This window comes from Pan troglodytes, chromosome 2, assembly GCF_028858775.2.
Source record: "Pan troglodytes isolate AG18354 chromosome 2, NHGRI_mPanTro3-v2.0_pri, whole genome shotgun sequence".
NCBI classification, from domain to species: Eukaryota; Metazoa; Chordata; class Mammalia; order Primates; family Hominidae; genus Pan; species Pan troglodytes.
Genome location: NC_086015.1, coordinates 13,725,288 through 13,740,573, shown reverse-complemented (window position 1 = coordinate 13,740,573; position 15,286 = coordinate 13,725,288). Strand labels below are relative to the sequence as shown.

Sequence of the window (15,286 nt, the reverse complement as noted above, 5' to 3'; positions counted from 1 at the left end):
GCAGCGGCTCCAGATGGCAGCACAGCCCCGCCCGGCCCTGCGGGCGGCCCCCGCCCCATTGGAGCAGCCTGGAGCCAGCGGGGAACCTCACCCCGACTCCCAACTCCAACCCACACCTTGGTAGAGTCTGCCCTGCGCAAGTTTCTGGGGTGGAAACCCAAGCCCCCTAGAGTTGTCCATGATGCTGAAACATTTGGGGCACCTGGTGGGCACTGGAATTGTTGCCTCTTACTGAGCCACTCCCTTAGTGTTTCTGTCTTTTCCCACTCCCAGCCTGCCTAGGTCTCTGAATAGGAAAAGTACATCTCTTATTAGCTGTGTGACCTTGGACAAGTTACTCAACATCTCTGTGGCTCAACCGTGAAAGGCCGTTAGAAAGGCCCTTAACAGCAGCTACTTTAGGTGCTGTAAAATTTTACTGAGATAACCCAAGGAAAACACTTAGCACACAGCAAGTGCTCAATAAACATTCACTGGTATTTATGATTTGTCCTCTGGGTATTCACACTGATGACAGTAAATGGTGGCTGTTGAGCACCGTGCAAAGCTGTCTGCCCATGCCTTTTAACCCTCACGACTTTCATGGCATTACAGATGTGGACACACTCTCATGACGCAATCTACTGTAGGTTACACTGTAGAAGAGGGTGGTGGTCAGCCAGGCTCTCACCCACCACACATGCACACCAATTGCTATCTCTAAAGCTTCAGAAGCCAGTCCTTCCTCCATAGGCAGGGCTCAAGGTAGGGGATGCAGGTCACCCGTACCAGGACCCTGCTGCCTACAGAACTTGTTAAAGATGAAGATCCTGGTCAGGTACGGTGGCTCATGCCTGTAATCCCAGCACTTTAGGAGGCTGAGGCAGGCAGATCACTTGAGCTGAGGAGTTTGAGACTGGCCTGGCCAACATGGTGAAACCCCATCTCTACTAAAAATACAAAAATTAGCTGGGGATGGTGGCACGTTCACGTAGCTACTCAGGAGACTGAGGCAGGAGGATCGCTTGAACCCAGGAGGCAGGGGTTGCAGTGAGCCAAGATTGTGCCATTGCACTCCAGCTTGGGTGACAGTGAGACTCCATCTCAAAAAATCTGAAAAAAATGAAGATCCTCCAGCTCCTAATTCCCAGGCAACTTCCTTAGCAACCCTAAGGCTAAAGCTCAGGCAGCCCTGGGAATGTGCACAGCTAATCAGGCTCTCTAGGTGACTAGGACCTGCTTAGGCCCGAGAACCACTACTCTCAACAGTCTTGAGTGTTGTCCCCACTGCAGGGACTACCATGGCTCATGAGTGGAGAGGTATACCTGTCGCCAGTTCTCTTCCTGTTTCACCTGCCCTCCACTTAAACACCCCTTGTCCAGCACAAGGAAGGACAATGAGAACCTTCCTAGTAGCTCCACAAAGACAATAACCAAATGATGACACAAGAGTGGCTATTCAAAAAGACTTTGATTTTATTTTGTGATCTGTGTCAAACTGCCTCATTCTCAGTGCAGGTGATCCCTCCTCCCCAGAAACAAGAATTGACAGGTAGGGTCTTTGTGAAGTCATGGCTTCCACAAGGCCCCAGGGAAACCCCACACAGTTCTGAGAGTTGATGGGAATCCCAGCAAAGATGGGGTGGGTGGGAGACAGTGACAAGAAGGGGTGGTGGTCACCAGTCAAGAGGCTGGGGGTTGGAAAACCCTGTCTTTGGCCTTGCTCAGCTTTGGGGCTGCCATGTACATGATGGAGATGGGGGACTGAAATTTCCCCTGACCTGGAAGTACCCCTTTGGCCAGGCATGGCTTTGATTCTGCTAAGGGCTCAGCTGAGAGAGGAGCAGGAAAATGTCATGGGCTGGCTTCTTCACAAGGCATTGCTGCTGATGCCCCGGAGTCCAACACCACGGGCAAATTGCTCCAGCAGGCCCCCGATGGCACCGGAAGGACTGGGGGCTACTGCCCGAAGCCCCACTGTGCTGCTGTACGCAGCCAAGAAGGCTGAGCGCACCTCCTGCAGCCGAGTCTCTCGATCACTCAGGGCTGCAAGCCTATGGGGAGGGAAAAAGGAAGAACAAAGACATTACCCTGGGACAGGACCCAGTATCCTCATCCTCCCTCCATACCACCTGTCCTTGTGCTTCTTCTGACTGTACAAGGCCAGTGTCTGTCCTACGGCCATGCTATCCTTGTGGTTCAGGCCCCAAATATCTGGCCCTGTTTTCCGTTAAACCATTCCTCTAAGCCCTCAGGCTACTGTTCCCACCTAGAGCAGGAGCTTTTACTGGGACACTAACCTTTTTTCTTTTTTGAGACAAGGTCTCACTCTATTGCCCAGGCTGGAATGCAGTGACACAATCAGCGCTCACTGTAGCCTCAACCTCCCAGGCACAAGCCATCCTCCCATCTCAGCCCCTCAAGTAGCTGGGACTACAGGCACATGCCACCATGATGGGGTTTTACCATGTTGCCCAGGCTGGTCTCAAACTCCTGGACTCAACTGATCCGCCTGCCTTGGCCTCCCACAGTACTGGGATTACAGGCGTGAGCAACTGTGCCTGGCCTGACCTGACCTGTTGTGAAAATAACTATCTTTGCGATCACTGGGAAGGAGGGTAGCTAAGCAGGAGGGAATTTGCCCCAACAGCTCTCTGCTTCCACTCCTCAGGAAGAGCAAGCTGAGGCATGAAGTCTTATACCTAACAGTACGGAGGCCCCTGAAATCTGGCAGCACGCTGCAGCTGTTGAAAGTCCTCAGCCTTGGCCGGGCGTGGTGGCTCACGCCTGTAATCCCAGCACTTTGGGAGGCCGAGGCAGGTCAGGAGTTCGAGACTAGCTTGGCCAACATGGCAAAACCCTGTCTCTACTGAAAATATAAAAATTCACTGGACATGGTGGCATATGCCTGTAATCCCAGCTACTTGGGAGGCTGAAGGCAGGAGAATCGCTTGATCCCGGGAGGCAGAGGTCACAGTGAGCCAGATTGCACCACTGCACTCCAGCCTGGGCAACAGAGTGAGACTGTGTCTAAAAAAAAAAAAAAAGAAAAAAAAGGCCCCAGCCTTGAGGCCTAGACATGACGCATCTTAGGAGGAAGCTATTGCCCTGGAAGAACCCACTGTCTGCTGGGTTGAGGCCAGGGTTCCCCACTGGAAACCTCTAGGGCTTTAGCTACATCTTCAGTCACTGTGGTTCCCAGGTAAACAGCTGAAAGGGTGCTGGCTTTTCCAGAAAGATCTGTGTTCTGATTCTATTCCCCATTCCTCTCTTGGCCTCTGTAGGCTCTGATCACAGATGAAAGCCCCTCTTCTTTCCTTACCCTGAAATTACAAGTCAAGAAGGGAAACAAGTGCGCACAACTCAGGCTTATCAAAGCATGACTCCACATGAGGCTGTGTGACATCCCCAAGGGCCTTTAATAGAAGAGGCCCATGGACTCTGGACTCAAAGTTCAGGTACTCACATGGTGTTCCCCCGATGGGTCCCTGGAGGGCCCTCTCTAGGGGTCACAGACTTACATGAGAAGAGCCCTCACATTCCCATACACCTAAATACTAAGACCAGCCATGCCTACTAATCTTGCTCCAAATCTGCCCTCAAGAAACCAATCCCTGGACAGTCCCTCCCTGGAAATCTGTCAGAGGCAGCTGAAGTGAACCCAATCCCAACGGCTCAATGACTTGTACCCAGGGCTTGTGGGAGCAGAGGGATGTCTGAGGATAAATGACAGTCCTGAGGTAAGTATGGGGGGAGATAGACAGGACTCTAGGGAAAGCAGAGCGGTGGGAGTGAAATGTGAGAGATGGAAGCAGTAGGCTCTGGGGCAAAGAAAAGTCAAATCATTCCTGCAGCAGCACTAAGAACATGGAGCTGAGACTGGATTCATGTACTACCATCAACAATCCTGAAGTCTCTCCTGGCAACTGGGGGAGAAGCATGGCCTGAGATCTTTTTACTTTCTAATTTCACACAGGCCAAAGGCCATGCATGCTTGCCTTAGCTTCTCCTTATAGCATACGAGGGAGAAACAGACCAAGAGTTTACACTCACAGGGAACATCCAAAGATCCATACATGAGCATTCTCACTGCCCTGCCCCACCCCCCTGCCATGGCTGCCCATTTCTGAGAGGTGAAAGGGACAGAGACCACCACCTACTGAGAGATGAGAAAAGAGGAGAGGTTATGTGACCCATTTAAGGACACACACCAGGCAAGGGAGGTACTACAGTGCCATTCCTTCTTGAGAGATGAGCTAACAGGCTCAGAAAAGGCAAGGCTGACACTTGAAGATACAGCTGGTGAATAGAGCAGCTAGGATTTGGCCTTAAGTTTTTCTGATAACAAAGCCCAAGTGCTGAACCCACATGCTGCACGGCTTCACAGGAATCAACTCTGACCACATCCCACAGTCTTGCAGGCCTTGAGATCATACGGAATCCAGCCCTCCTCTGAGAACCTCCCAGAACTAAAGGCTTGGCTAGCAGCTTAGAGTGCTGCCTGGGGCCTAAATTGTAGGTTCTAGGGTGGGTGATCTGGGGCTGGAGTTGCCTGTTTCAGTGGCTAACCCCAGGTAAGTGAGGGGTGCTATCAAGCAGGGATATCTGTGCTTCCTTCAGAGATGGCTCTTGGGCAAATGGGGCTGGAGTAGGAAGTCTTTACAGAAAGGTGCAATTTTTTTTTTTTTTTTTTGAGAGAGAGTTTCGCTCGTTGCCCAGGCTGGAGTGCAATGGCATGATCTCGGCTCACGGCAACCTCCGCTTCCCAGGTTCAAACGATTCTCCTGCCTCAGCCTCCCGAGTAGCTGGGATTACTAATAGGCATTCACCACCTCGCCCAGCTAATTTTGTATTTTTAGTAGAGACGGGGTTTCTCCATGTTGGTCAGGTTGGTCTCGAACTCCCAACCTTATGCGATCCGCCCGCCTTGGCCTCCCTAAGTGCTGGGATTACAGGCGTGAGCCACCATGCCCGTCCTGCAATTTTTTTTTTTTAAGCCTTCAAACATCTAAGATCTTGTTTCTAGCCTAGGGGCTGGCTGCAGAGGAGGCTGTGCCAGGCACAGTGACCTCAGAAGCTCTTTGATGACTTCACAGCTGCAGAGCCAGGACCTGTGCCATCCTGGAATTTCAAGGTCTGACTGGCTCCTGACTGCCCTCAGCTAGGATCCAGGGCCCCCTTTCCCTTCCCAACTCCCCAAGGCACCCTGCCTCCCACCTGCCAACAGGGGTGGGGGGATGAGCTGGATTGCGGTGCTGGTGGTAAGGCCCCAGCATGTGCCATTCATCCAGCCCATGGTATGGAAGCCTTGCTGAGAGGCCCTCAGGCACCACAGCTGAGGAGCAGGGCTTGCTCCCCCGGCCACCAGAGGCTTTCTCCTGCCTGACATCCATGAAGCGGCAGAACAGGCCAGGGGCAGGTGGTTTCCCCAGAGGCAGCTGCTCCAGTCAGGTGGACACACTGTTAAGGGCTGGAAACTCAGGGTTTTGTAGGTGTGGGATCTAGAATCCCCATCCAATTCTTATTCCTGCCCAGAGGCAAAAACAGAAGACAAGGCGGGTAGAGACAGCAAGTAACCCTAGGTTCTGCTCAGGAGCAAAGCTTCGGGCTAACCCAGCACCACTCTGGCTCTGGCCTCCACCATACACCTACCTTCACTATCCCACTGTTCTGCCTTCAAACGATTCTCATGTCAGGCAAAGGCTTATACAGAAATAGAATCTTCTATAGTTACAGTCCAGCAGCTTTCCCTTTGGGTGCACCTGAGACACCAGTGGATGGGTTTTAGAGGCTGCAGAGTGAACACACAAACCAGTGCACTTCCTGACCAGCCACAGGCCTCCTTCATACCTCGGGTCCAGCAGCTGAGAGAGGGGAGGGCAGGAGGCCAGGCCAGCTCCTGAGCACCAGCCTCATTCCTACCCAGCACTCCTGACTGCTCACCAGCTTTTTGCATGGGCAGGGGAGCATCCTGCCTTCTCAAGCAAGACACTTACAGACAACTGTTAGGGAGCTCATCCGGGAAGCTGAAAGGGAGAGAGGAGTCTGTGTGCAGGACAGCCCGCTCCTGAATACTGCCACAGCCCGTTACCATCTGCCAGCTGCCATAGTCTGTGGAGAGAGAGGATCCGGGCAGGGGATGGTCCACTGATCTGGGGCAGAGAGGAGAGAGAGGGGAGAGGATGCAGTCAGTCATATGCCTGACACAGGATCTGGAGGGGGCTGGGGGACTAGCGCAGCCCTGGCTGCTAGGTTCTGTTGTCAATCACTGTCTCCAAAAGTCTAAAAAAAAAAGCTGGACAAGTAGTGACCGAGAAAAAAGAATAGATCACCAGGTAAGCTCAGCTGTGAGGACAGTATTTTGTGCAGACTTACTGTGGAAGCAAAAAATGAGAACAAAGCATGGCAGTAAGAGTGAATCGGAGCCACAGCCTGGGGCCAGGGCATGCCTGCGCTGGGAGTGAACACGGCAAGGACAATCTCAACAGCACCAAAGGAAGGCAGCAAGGCTAGCACCCAAATGAAGGTGACCCAGCAGCCAGCCGGGTCACCCATACTTGCTGGCATGCAGATTTGCAGGGTGGGCTGAACACAGAACCCAGGAGTCCCATCAGAAGAGACAGTACGGGCCTCTTGGGGATTGTGGAGGGTATGACCTAGACTGAAGAGTGATGGAATGGGAGCCCTGAGGTCCCCCCCTTTCTCTGCAGTGCCTTCCAGGTGCCATAGTTTGTATTCAGAAGCATCAGCCCAGCAGACTCAGTGGCTATGCCCAGAGGGAAGGGATGAATCGGGCAGGCAGCCTGACAGCTTCATCAGGCCTTCTTCAGATGGAGGTTTGGGGGGTGGGAGGAGGAAAGCTGTGCTGGGAATCTACTGCTTCCACCTCCTCCCCACTCACAGCCAACCCCCTCTTCTGTCCTGGGCAGTAGTCCAGCCAGTGTGGGTGGGGGAGGCAATAGGGAGACATCAAACAAGGCCCTTCCACCTGCTACCCCAGGTCCCAGTCCCCAGAAGGACATCATCTTTGATGCTTGACCCTTTATTCTTTCATCCAAAAACAGCAGGAGGTATTCCAGTAGGGATCCAGAAACAGGAATGAAGAGCAGGGATTGGGGGTGGAGAAAAATGTTCACTGCCTTTGGCTCCCCCAGCTGGCTGATGTCAAGGGCTCCTAGTCTGAGGTGACAGCCCGACTGGTCACCGTGCTAGTCTTATCCCCAAGCAGCTGCCACTGGAGTGCAGCCAGCCAGGCACTGCAACTCTGGCAATCCTTAACCATCCCCATCTGTAAGACAGGTGAAGACACCTGCCTGAGGTATCACAGCTAGACAGTGTGAGAAGAGGTTTCTGGTTTTGTTTTTCCCTGCTCTTGTCGCCCAGGCTGGAGTGCAGTGGCGTGATCTCAGCTCACTGCAACCTCTGCCTCCTGGGTTCAAGCAATTCTCCTCAGCCTCCCAACTGTAATCCCAAGTAGCTAGGATTACAGACGCCCGCCACCAGGCCCGGCTAATTTTTTTGTGTCTATTTTTAGTAGAGATAGGGTTTCACCATGTTGGCCAGGCTGGTCTTGAACTCCTGATCTCTGGTGATCCGCCTGCCTCAGCCTCCCAAAGTGCTGGGATTACAGGCGTGAGCCAGTGCGCCCGGCTGAGAAGAGATTTTTAAAACCAAGAATGATTACACATTTGTCCTGAAACAGAACCACCTTGGGACCAGGGAAAACAGATGGTTTTCTATGTTAAGGCTGCCATAAATCGGAACCCCCTACAACATACAGACTTGCCACATTCATCATTCCTGCTAAACTCTAGAAGGTGCGTGATGGCAGCATTAGGGATGAGAACGGGATATGGTCTGTCACCTGATGGAAGCCCCTAGGGCCCGACAGAGCAGGGCTTCCTTGTTTCTAGATGGAGAAACTTGGGCTCAGGCAGTCTGTAAATCAAAGAGACAGCTCCCCAGGAGCAGCCTGCCCTGTGCCTCCTCCAGGTCACACCAGGCCTTCAGCCGGCACAACCCTGAGACGCATCCTAGCTCCACAAATCTCATCTATTGTTCAAGCTGCAGGGTAGAATCTTTTCCAGTTTTAGCAGCTTGTGGGAAAACAACAGCTAAAAACAAGAATGTTGAGGGAATGGAAGGGATGCCGACTAGGTTGAGGCACAGCTGGGGCTGGGAGCATGGGGAAGTTTCTCAGGCCCCAAAACCACTCCCCAAGAGCCAAAGAGTAACACTGGCAAGGGAAACATGACCAATGGGATGGAGTTACTGACTGGCTCCCCTCAAGGATTCCAGGTCCCCTGGGCTTGTCACTTCCCTTTACTTCCCCCATGTCTCAGCAGGTAACACCGGCCAAGAACCGCACTTACAGCAGCTGTCGGATGGATTAGGCAGCACAGACAGCAGCAGGGTGTGTGATCCCAGGGGACAGAAGCATCTCTCAGCAAGCAGCCATCTTCTGCAGACTCTGGGATTTTTCAAGAGTGAGCACACTGGCTACAAAGGAGTCTTCCTACGTGAGGCCTTTGTCAAAGGAAGGGCTACAAAGTGACCATTCAGCTCCTGGGGTTGAGAGCAAAGGGCCATGCTAAGCAGGAAGGTGTTCACAAATACCACCATGGATTAGCTGGCTGCAGGGGACACCTACAGTGCGTCATGTCACCGGGAGTAAGGACCTGTGCCCACATACTGAGAAGGGAGGAAAAGCCTTCCAGTCAGTCTAAGAACACAGGTAACTTAACCAGCTTCAACAAGAGCCCAAAGTCTTTTGCCCTGAGCAGGAAACAGAGGGATCCAAGCTCCACCCCCTCTGCTCTCCCACTACAGGACTGGAGAGAACATGGGACCAAGCAACCCTCAAACTGGATGGTGGCGGAGCTGACAACGCTTCAGAGGTCACCTGTCCACATCCCAGCGGCTCAGACCTCTGCCTAGGAGGGTGGGAGCTCAGCAACATTTCACTTCCTTAGTTGGATGTGGCTCAGGGCCCTCTTCACAGCACCCAGAGCTGCAGTTCCTACCGGCTCCCAACTCCCCAGATGCCCTGCTGATGGCCAACTCAGAGCAGGTGTCTTTTAGCTAGTCCTTTCTGGAAGGGGGTACGAGAATACTCACACAAACCGAGCTGGCTCAACCCAGGCAAGAATACACAGGTCGGGATGGGGGCCTGGCCTTTTACGCAGCTGCCTAGTGCCGTGACAGAGCCTACAGGCTCTCGGACAAATGACTGATAAGGCCAAGTCCTTAACCACAGCTACAGTTTACTGAGCATTCGTGAAAAGGTATCTACTATGAGTATTTACTCCATCCATCCCAGTCCATCCCAGTCCATCCCAATCCATCCATCCATCCATCCATCCATCCATCCATCCATCCATCCAATCTATCTATCTAATCTATCTTTTGTATTGGCAAGGTCTCACTATGGTGCTCAGCCTAGTCTTGAATTCCTGGGTTCAAACGATTCTCTGACCTTGGCCTCCCAAAGTGCTGGATTACAGGCATGAGCCACCATGCCCAACCCATTATTTCATTTTAACCCAAACTTACGGGGGGCCTGACTCATTTTTCCCCCTTTAAAAACAGGATAAAATAACTGAGCTCAGAAGGGAAGTGATTTTTCCAAGTCAGACAGCTAGGACTGCAAAGCTACGATGGAAACCCAGGTCTGACCAAAGCCCTTGCTGATAATATACTCATCTTTCTTCCTGATAAGGGGTGGGTGACTCAGAAATTGGTTCATGGACCACCACGTAACCTCCAACGGGAGTAAAGCACACAGCTTCTACCTATAACTGAAAAAAGAGGCTCTCATCTGACCCTGGATGTGAGAAAGGAAACAGCGTGTCATCCTGGGAGGTGCTGTCAGCCATTTTGCCACCATTAGGGAAGCTGGCCAGAGAACAAAGCTAACATGCAGAAGGAGGCAACGGGAACAAACTACGGGGAAATAGAGCTGGAACCTTGATCAGGCTGCACCTGAAGACAGATTTTCCACTAGGCTTTTCCATATACAGTTGTTCCTTATTATTCCTTTTTGTCTGCAGGGAATTGGTTCCAGGATTGCCACCCACTTACCACCCCACCAATACCAAGTCCTTGGATGCTCAAGTCCCTTACATAAAATGTAGTAGCACAGCTGATCCTTGAACACACGCATGAACTGCACAGGTCCACTCATATGCAGGTTATCTCCTGCCTCTGCTGCCCTACACAGCAAGACAGCCCCTCCCTCTATTTTTTCCTCAGCATGAAGACCTTTATTATGATCCACTTCTACTGAACACACAGGAAATATAGGTTCCCTTCCTTACGATTTTCTTAACGTTTTATTTTTCTCTAGCTTACCTAAAAATACAGTATATAATAGATATACAAAACATGTGTTAACTGACTTTATGTTATTGGTAAGGCTTCTAGTCAACAGCAGGCTATCTGTAGCTTTTGGGGAGTCAGAGTTATACCCAGATTTCAACTGCATGGGTAGGGGACAGCCCTAATCCCTGCATTGTTCAAGAGTCACTTGTATTTGCATATAACCTATGCACATCCTCCCATATGCTTTAAATCATCTCTAGATTATCTGATACAGTGTCAGTGCTCTGTACACGGTTGTTACACTGCATGTTCACATCTGTACTACTTTCTATTGTTTATGTTATCTTGAATGTTTTCAATCTGGTTGGCTGATCATGGATGTGGAAACGACAGATATGGAGGGCTGACTGTAAATGTGTTTCCTTTATTGTTTCGGTCAGTTTGAAATGTGTTTTCTGTTACTTGCATTTGAAAACATCTGACAAGGCTGATACAGAAGGTTTGAAGGTATACAGCTAGGAAGGACCTTGGCGTTACCTAAGCCTCTGATTACACAGATAAGAAAATGGAAACCCAAAGTCATCAAGTGACATGTCATGAAGTCACACAGAGTTAATACTTGAGCTAAGATATAGAATCCTGGGCTCTGAGGGGACCTGGCTGTCACCTAATCTAAACTTACCCTGCTCCCACCCACAAGCAGACAGCCTAAGACAGAGCTCGTTGCTCAAAGAGCAGTTAGCAGGTGGTGGTGGCTGGGGGAAGAGTAGCTAACTGGGCAGCAGAGGTTGGTCCCTGTGTTGCTACTCAGCTATTCAACCAGGCTGCTGGGCATCCCTCAGCAAACTTCATCTGCTCTTCAGGTAGCCTGGCTTCAAGCTGGGCTCAGTGGTGGCACCATCCCTCCTTGGGCATGGACAATCCTGTGCTAGCAACCCCCCTACTCCTAAAGGATGCGTGACTCCAGAGCAGAGGCCGAGGCCGAGGCCATGCAAGGTGGAGCGACCTGCTAACCAGAGCTGGGGGAGGCATGTGAGCTCAGAGCATTGGTCCTGGCCTGTCCCAGCCCTCAACCCTGTCGCTGATGAGAGATTTAACAATGGTCCAGAAATGCAACTTAATCAGAAGCTGCTGCAGCAACAACAGCTAACAATGATTAAAAACCACCGGGCTTGCCAGTAAGGGCTGTGGGCTGGGGGTTAGTAAGAATTGGCACCCCACAGAACTTTCTTCCCAACCTGATTCATACCTACTACTTAACTTTGAACAAAGCTTCACAGATTCATTCCATGGGGGAATCCTGCTTTAAAAGAGAGATGCCTGTAGAATTTGGAGTGTATAAAAACCCAAAGAATTCACATTAGGAGAATTTTGGCTGTCACAGACAGCTTCACTAAAAGGTTTCTTTCCATACAGCTTCTCCTACCACATTAAAGACCTCATAGGCTATTGTTACCTAAGAAGCAGGGAAGGTAATGACAGGATCCCTTAGGCACTTTAAGATAAGAGACTAAATTAATTTTAATGGTAATGGAAATACATAATTAGAATGCTCCAAATCTAAGTAATCTAGACTTTCAAAACCTCTGACCAACAGGCATCCAAGTCAGAAGAAGTCTGGCTCCAGACAGGCATCCCCCAAACAGACCAGCGGAAAGATCAAACACCTCACAGCTGCCCACCCCACACCTTTCAAAGCCTTGCACCCATCTTGGTCCAGCTATCCCAAGCTTGGCCAAGCCCCCATGTGCAGGGCTCTGAGGTCAGGAGGACAACCCCAATTCTCCTCAGCCTCCCAAGAGGGGGCCTTGGTGGCCATCCTGGACTGGCTACAAGAGCCTGAGACACGCCCTGCAAGCAGAAAGTCACCTGTGAGACTGAGGGACACTATCACAGGATTGGAAAGTGGGATCTTTTGGCAGGCAGGAGATGGAGAGCCAGGGTGTGGTAACGGGTGATGGGGTGCTGCCTCAGCTTGGGAGCTCACTGCAGTCTGGGCAGTTAAGACTGAGGCAGGACCCAGAGGACAAGAGGAACCTCTGGTTTCCTCCCTAGTTGTTCAGCAATGCTGGACAGGCAGAAAAGGGGGCAGGAACCATGACCTAGAGCCACAGCCTAGAACAGTGAGGGTCATACAGTGCCACTGCAGCCTCAGAGTGGCCCTGAGGACACCTGGGCACAGACAAGGGTGGTGTGGCAGCAGGCATGCACACACGGGATGGGACGGGGCACCGGCATATGGGCTTGTCTGTCTGGCCCCATCTCTGCCCCACCACTTCCACCACACCTCCCATGGGGCCAGACGGCGTGTGGCGGTGGTTTCACAGGCTCAGCTCCAGCACTCAGGCAGTGTTCGGAGCTGAAGAGTTCACGCGGGGGTGAGCACACGGGCCCCTGTGGGCAGTGCAGTCTGGAACGCCCACTTGCCTCCCGCTTATCTGCTCTGCCTACATGCAGAGGATGTTCTTCCCCAACTTCCTTCATTGCCTGTTTTTGCCCAGAGGGAAAAACCATAGAGGGGTGATGGGAGGAAGGTTCCAGAAGTTTCAGAATGTTTTTCTTCTTAACAGACCTATTACTACCAAGGACTAAACTGAGTCTGAAAATCACATGGACGTGATGTGGCAGAGCTTGACTTGAACCTGGGATGGATGCCAAAGCTCATGCCCATTCTTCTAAATGCCCCTTTTTCCCTGGAATTCACTAAGGGCCTGAAGTCCCACACTGCTTTATTCACTCCAGAAAGGCTAGACATTCTTAAAACTTTAGAACACAAAGCAATTCACAGGATTCTTTCGATGGGAGTATGAAAGTGGTAGGAAATGCTTTCCCCAAGTGCCAGACCAGCCCTCAATCCTAGCCTCTGGCCTGTGCTCAGCTTTAAACTCACCCAGGAGGCACCATTCCTGCAGCGCCCTTCAGCCACGGCCCTGGCATGGCCATCCTGGCTGAGCTGCTCCCTTTCCAGGTGTGCAGTCACCATCGTTTGTCCCAGCCACACACATGTAGCTCAGCTCCCTAACACTGTTTTCACTGCCCCACCAATTCAGACTTTAGATGTGGGAGCCAGAAGGGACTCAGAATCTATATCTATCTCTTCAATCACAATGGGAGGTGCGCCTAGGAGGTTGGGATCTGCCAAAGGTAACAAGTGGAGGCAGTCCCTATTCCCCACCTATCACATAACAGCCACGGCACTTCTGGGTTCCCCTGCATTATGCTAGGGTTCGAGGAAGGAGTCTCAAACCACTCTACAAATCAGCCCTTGCTTTATTACCAAACACTAACCCATCCTCCAAATACTGGGCCTGCAAGCTTAGGAACCCCATCTTGAGACCCTAGCTCAGGTGCTGGCCCCCGACCCTCCAGTCTTATTAAGGGGGAAAGCTAGGCACTTCCAACAGCAAGGGCTTTGGAGCTCCTCACCTGGGTTTGGGGACCTCCAGGGGACTGCTACCCATCCTGAAAAAGTTATCAGAATGGTTTGAGGAAGAGGAGCTGGAAGACCTGGCTTCCGCCAGCCCCTGATGGGAAGGCAAGCGGTCCTCTGAGGGTTGTGGCCGGTTCCAGAGGACACTCTGTGGAGAGGATGAGTGGCTCTTCCTCCTGCAGTGGAAGGAGCAGGGCTGTGAGCCGGGGGCCACTGCAGGCAAAGCCCTCTGCCCACCCTCACTGAATTTCAGGCCTAGGCTTTACTTCCACTGGGAAAACATCACATGAGTTGGCAAACATTAGCACTCTCTCCAGCTCAGGGCCATGGGCAGCAGGGCTGGGTCTTTATGGAGGGCCTGTGGCATCCAAATCACACCAGCCTACTGGTCTTGAAGTATGTGCTAGAAAATGATTCCTCACTCTTCAGTCACTGCCCACCTCCATATGTTATGCAAAATCTTTTTTTTTCCCCCCTAAAAGACGGGGTCTCATTATGCTGCCCAGACTGATCTCAAACTCCTGGGCTCAAGTGATCCTCCTGCCTTGGCCTCCCAAAGTGCTGGGATTATAAATATAAGCCACCACTCAGGACTTTGTTATGCAACATCTTGAGCCATCTGTCCAGGGTGAAAGTCATCAGGGCCTCAATTTCATGAGATTCTCAAAGGAGCTGACCCTCAAGTTCCCAATTCCCCATCAACTTACACCTACCTTTTGGTTTTCTTTTTCCAAAATGGCCCCCTGTCTCCCCGACAAATGATAAAATGGAGCTCCTCCAATACCAGCCTCCCCAGCCCCCTGCCCTACCCTGCCCAGCTGCTTCTCTGTCCTACAGGGAGCCCTAGCCCTTTATGTTCCTGGGCCACCACAGGCAGTGCCCTTCACCAACCAGATGGCTGACTTCTGAGGCCCAGTAGAGACAGCAGGAGCACGGAGCTATCCTCTCAGCTCTTCTGTTGGGGGCCCGCTTTGTTCTTGGGGCTCCAGCCTGGCTCCCTGGTGCTGATGGCCCCAGGCCACAGCTGTGAGTGACCTTGGTCCCAGTCTGGCCCCTTACCAAGCTGCCTGAGTTGGCGCTCCTGCTGGGACCAGCTCCACGGCCTCATAGGTGAAGCTCCCAGTGGCTCCTGGGGAACTCTCCATGACCAGGGAGAAGTCGCTGCCAAGGCTGGTGGTGCTGCCACGGTCCTTTCGTCCTAAAAGAAGCCAGTGCCATCAGTCAGCGTGTTACCTTCTCCCACTACTGGTCCCCCACCTTTTCTATACCACATAACTGGGAAGAAAAAAAAAAAAAAAAAAAAACCTCCTAGCACAAACAGTTCCTGCCTGATCTGTACACGGGAAGATGTATGGAGGAAGGGAAGTCTGTTGGGGCCCAGGACTCACTCAGCATGCAGATGTCTTCCAGGGTGAAGCCTCCATCCCGGGCTGGCAAACTCTTCCTCCTAGAAACGGAAGCCGGAGCAGTAAATTCCAGATCTATCTGGGGTCTTATTGTGTCCCCCGTTCCCAATCCTGCCTGTCCTGGAAAGCAGCTCAATTCACTGGCAACTTG

The 15,286-nt window shown here is 51.8% G+C and overlaps 1 protein-coding gene across 16 annotated transcripts in view; it reads right to left on the bottom strand.

Annotated features, from left to right (window-relative positions):
* Window positions 1–1,431: 1,431 nt before the first annotated feature.
* MTMR14 (myotubularin related protein 14) overlaps window positions 1,432–15,286 on the bottom strand; it is a 53,116-nt gene continuing 39,261 nt past the window's right edge. For 6 of the 16 annotated variants that reach the window (XM_016940396.3, XM_063805370.1, XM_016940397.3 and 3 more), the window contains 5 exons: window positions 15,118–15,176; window positions 14,789–14,927; window positions 13,726–13,905; window positions 5,976–6,131; window positions 1,432–2,033 (listed from right to left, as the gene is read on the bottom strand). In XM_016940396.3, coding sequence (XP_016795885.2) covers window positions 1,850–2,033; window positions 5,976–6,131; window positions 13,726–13,905; window positions 14,789–14,927; window positions 15,118–15,176 — 718 coding nt within the window. In that variant the 3' untranslated portion in view covers window positions 1,432–1,849. Of the gene's footprint in view, window positions 2,034–5,975; window positions 6,132–8,351; window positions 8,545–13,725; window positions 13,906–14,788; window positions 14,928–15,117; window positions 15,177–15,286 lie in introns of all 16 variants that reach the window. The other 10 variants (XM_016940399.3, XM_054681452.2, XM_063805377.1 and 7 more) reach the window with 3 other exon arrangements.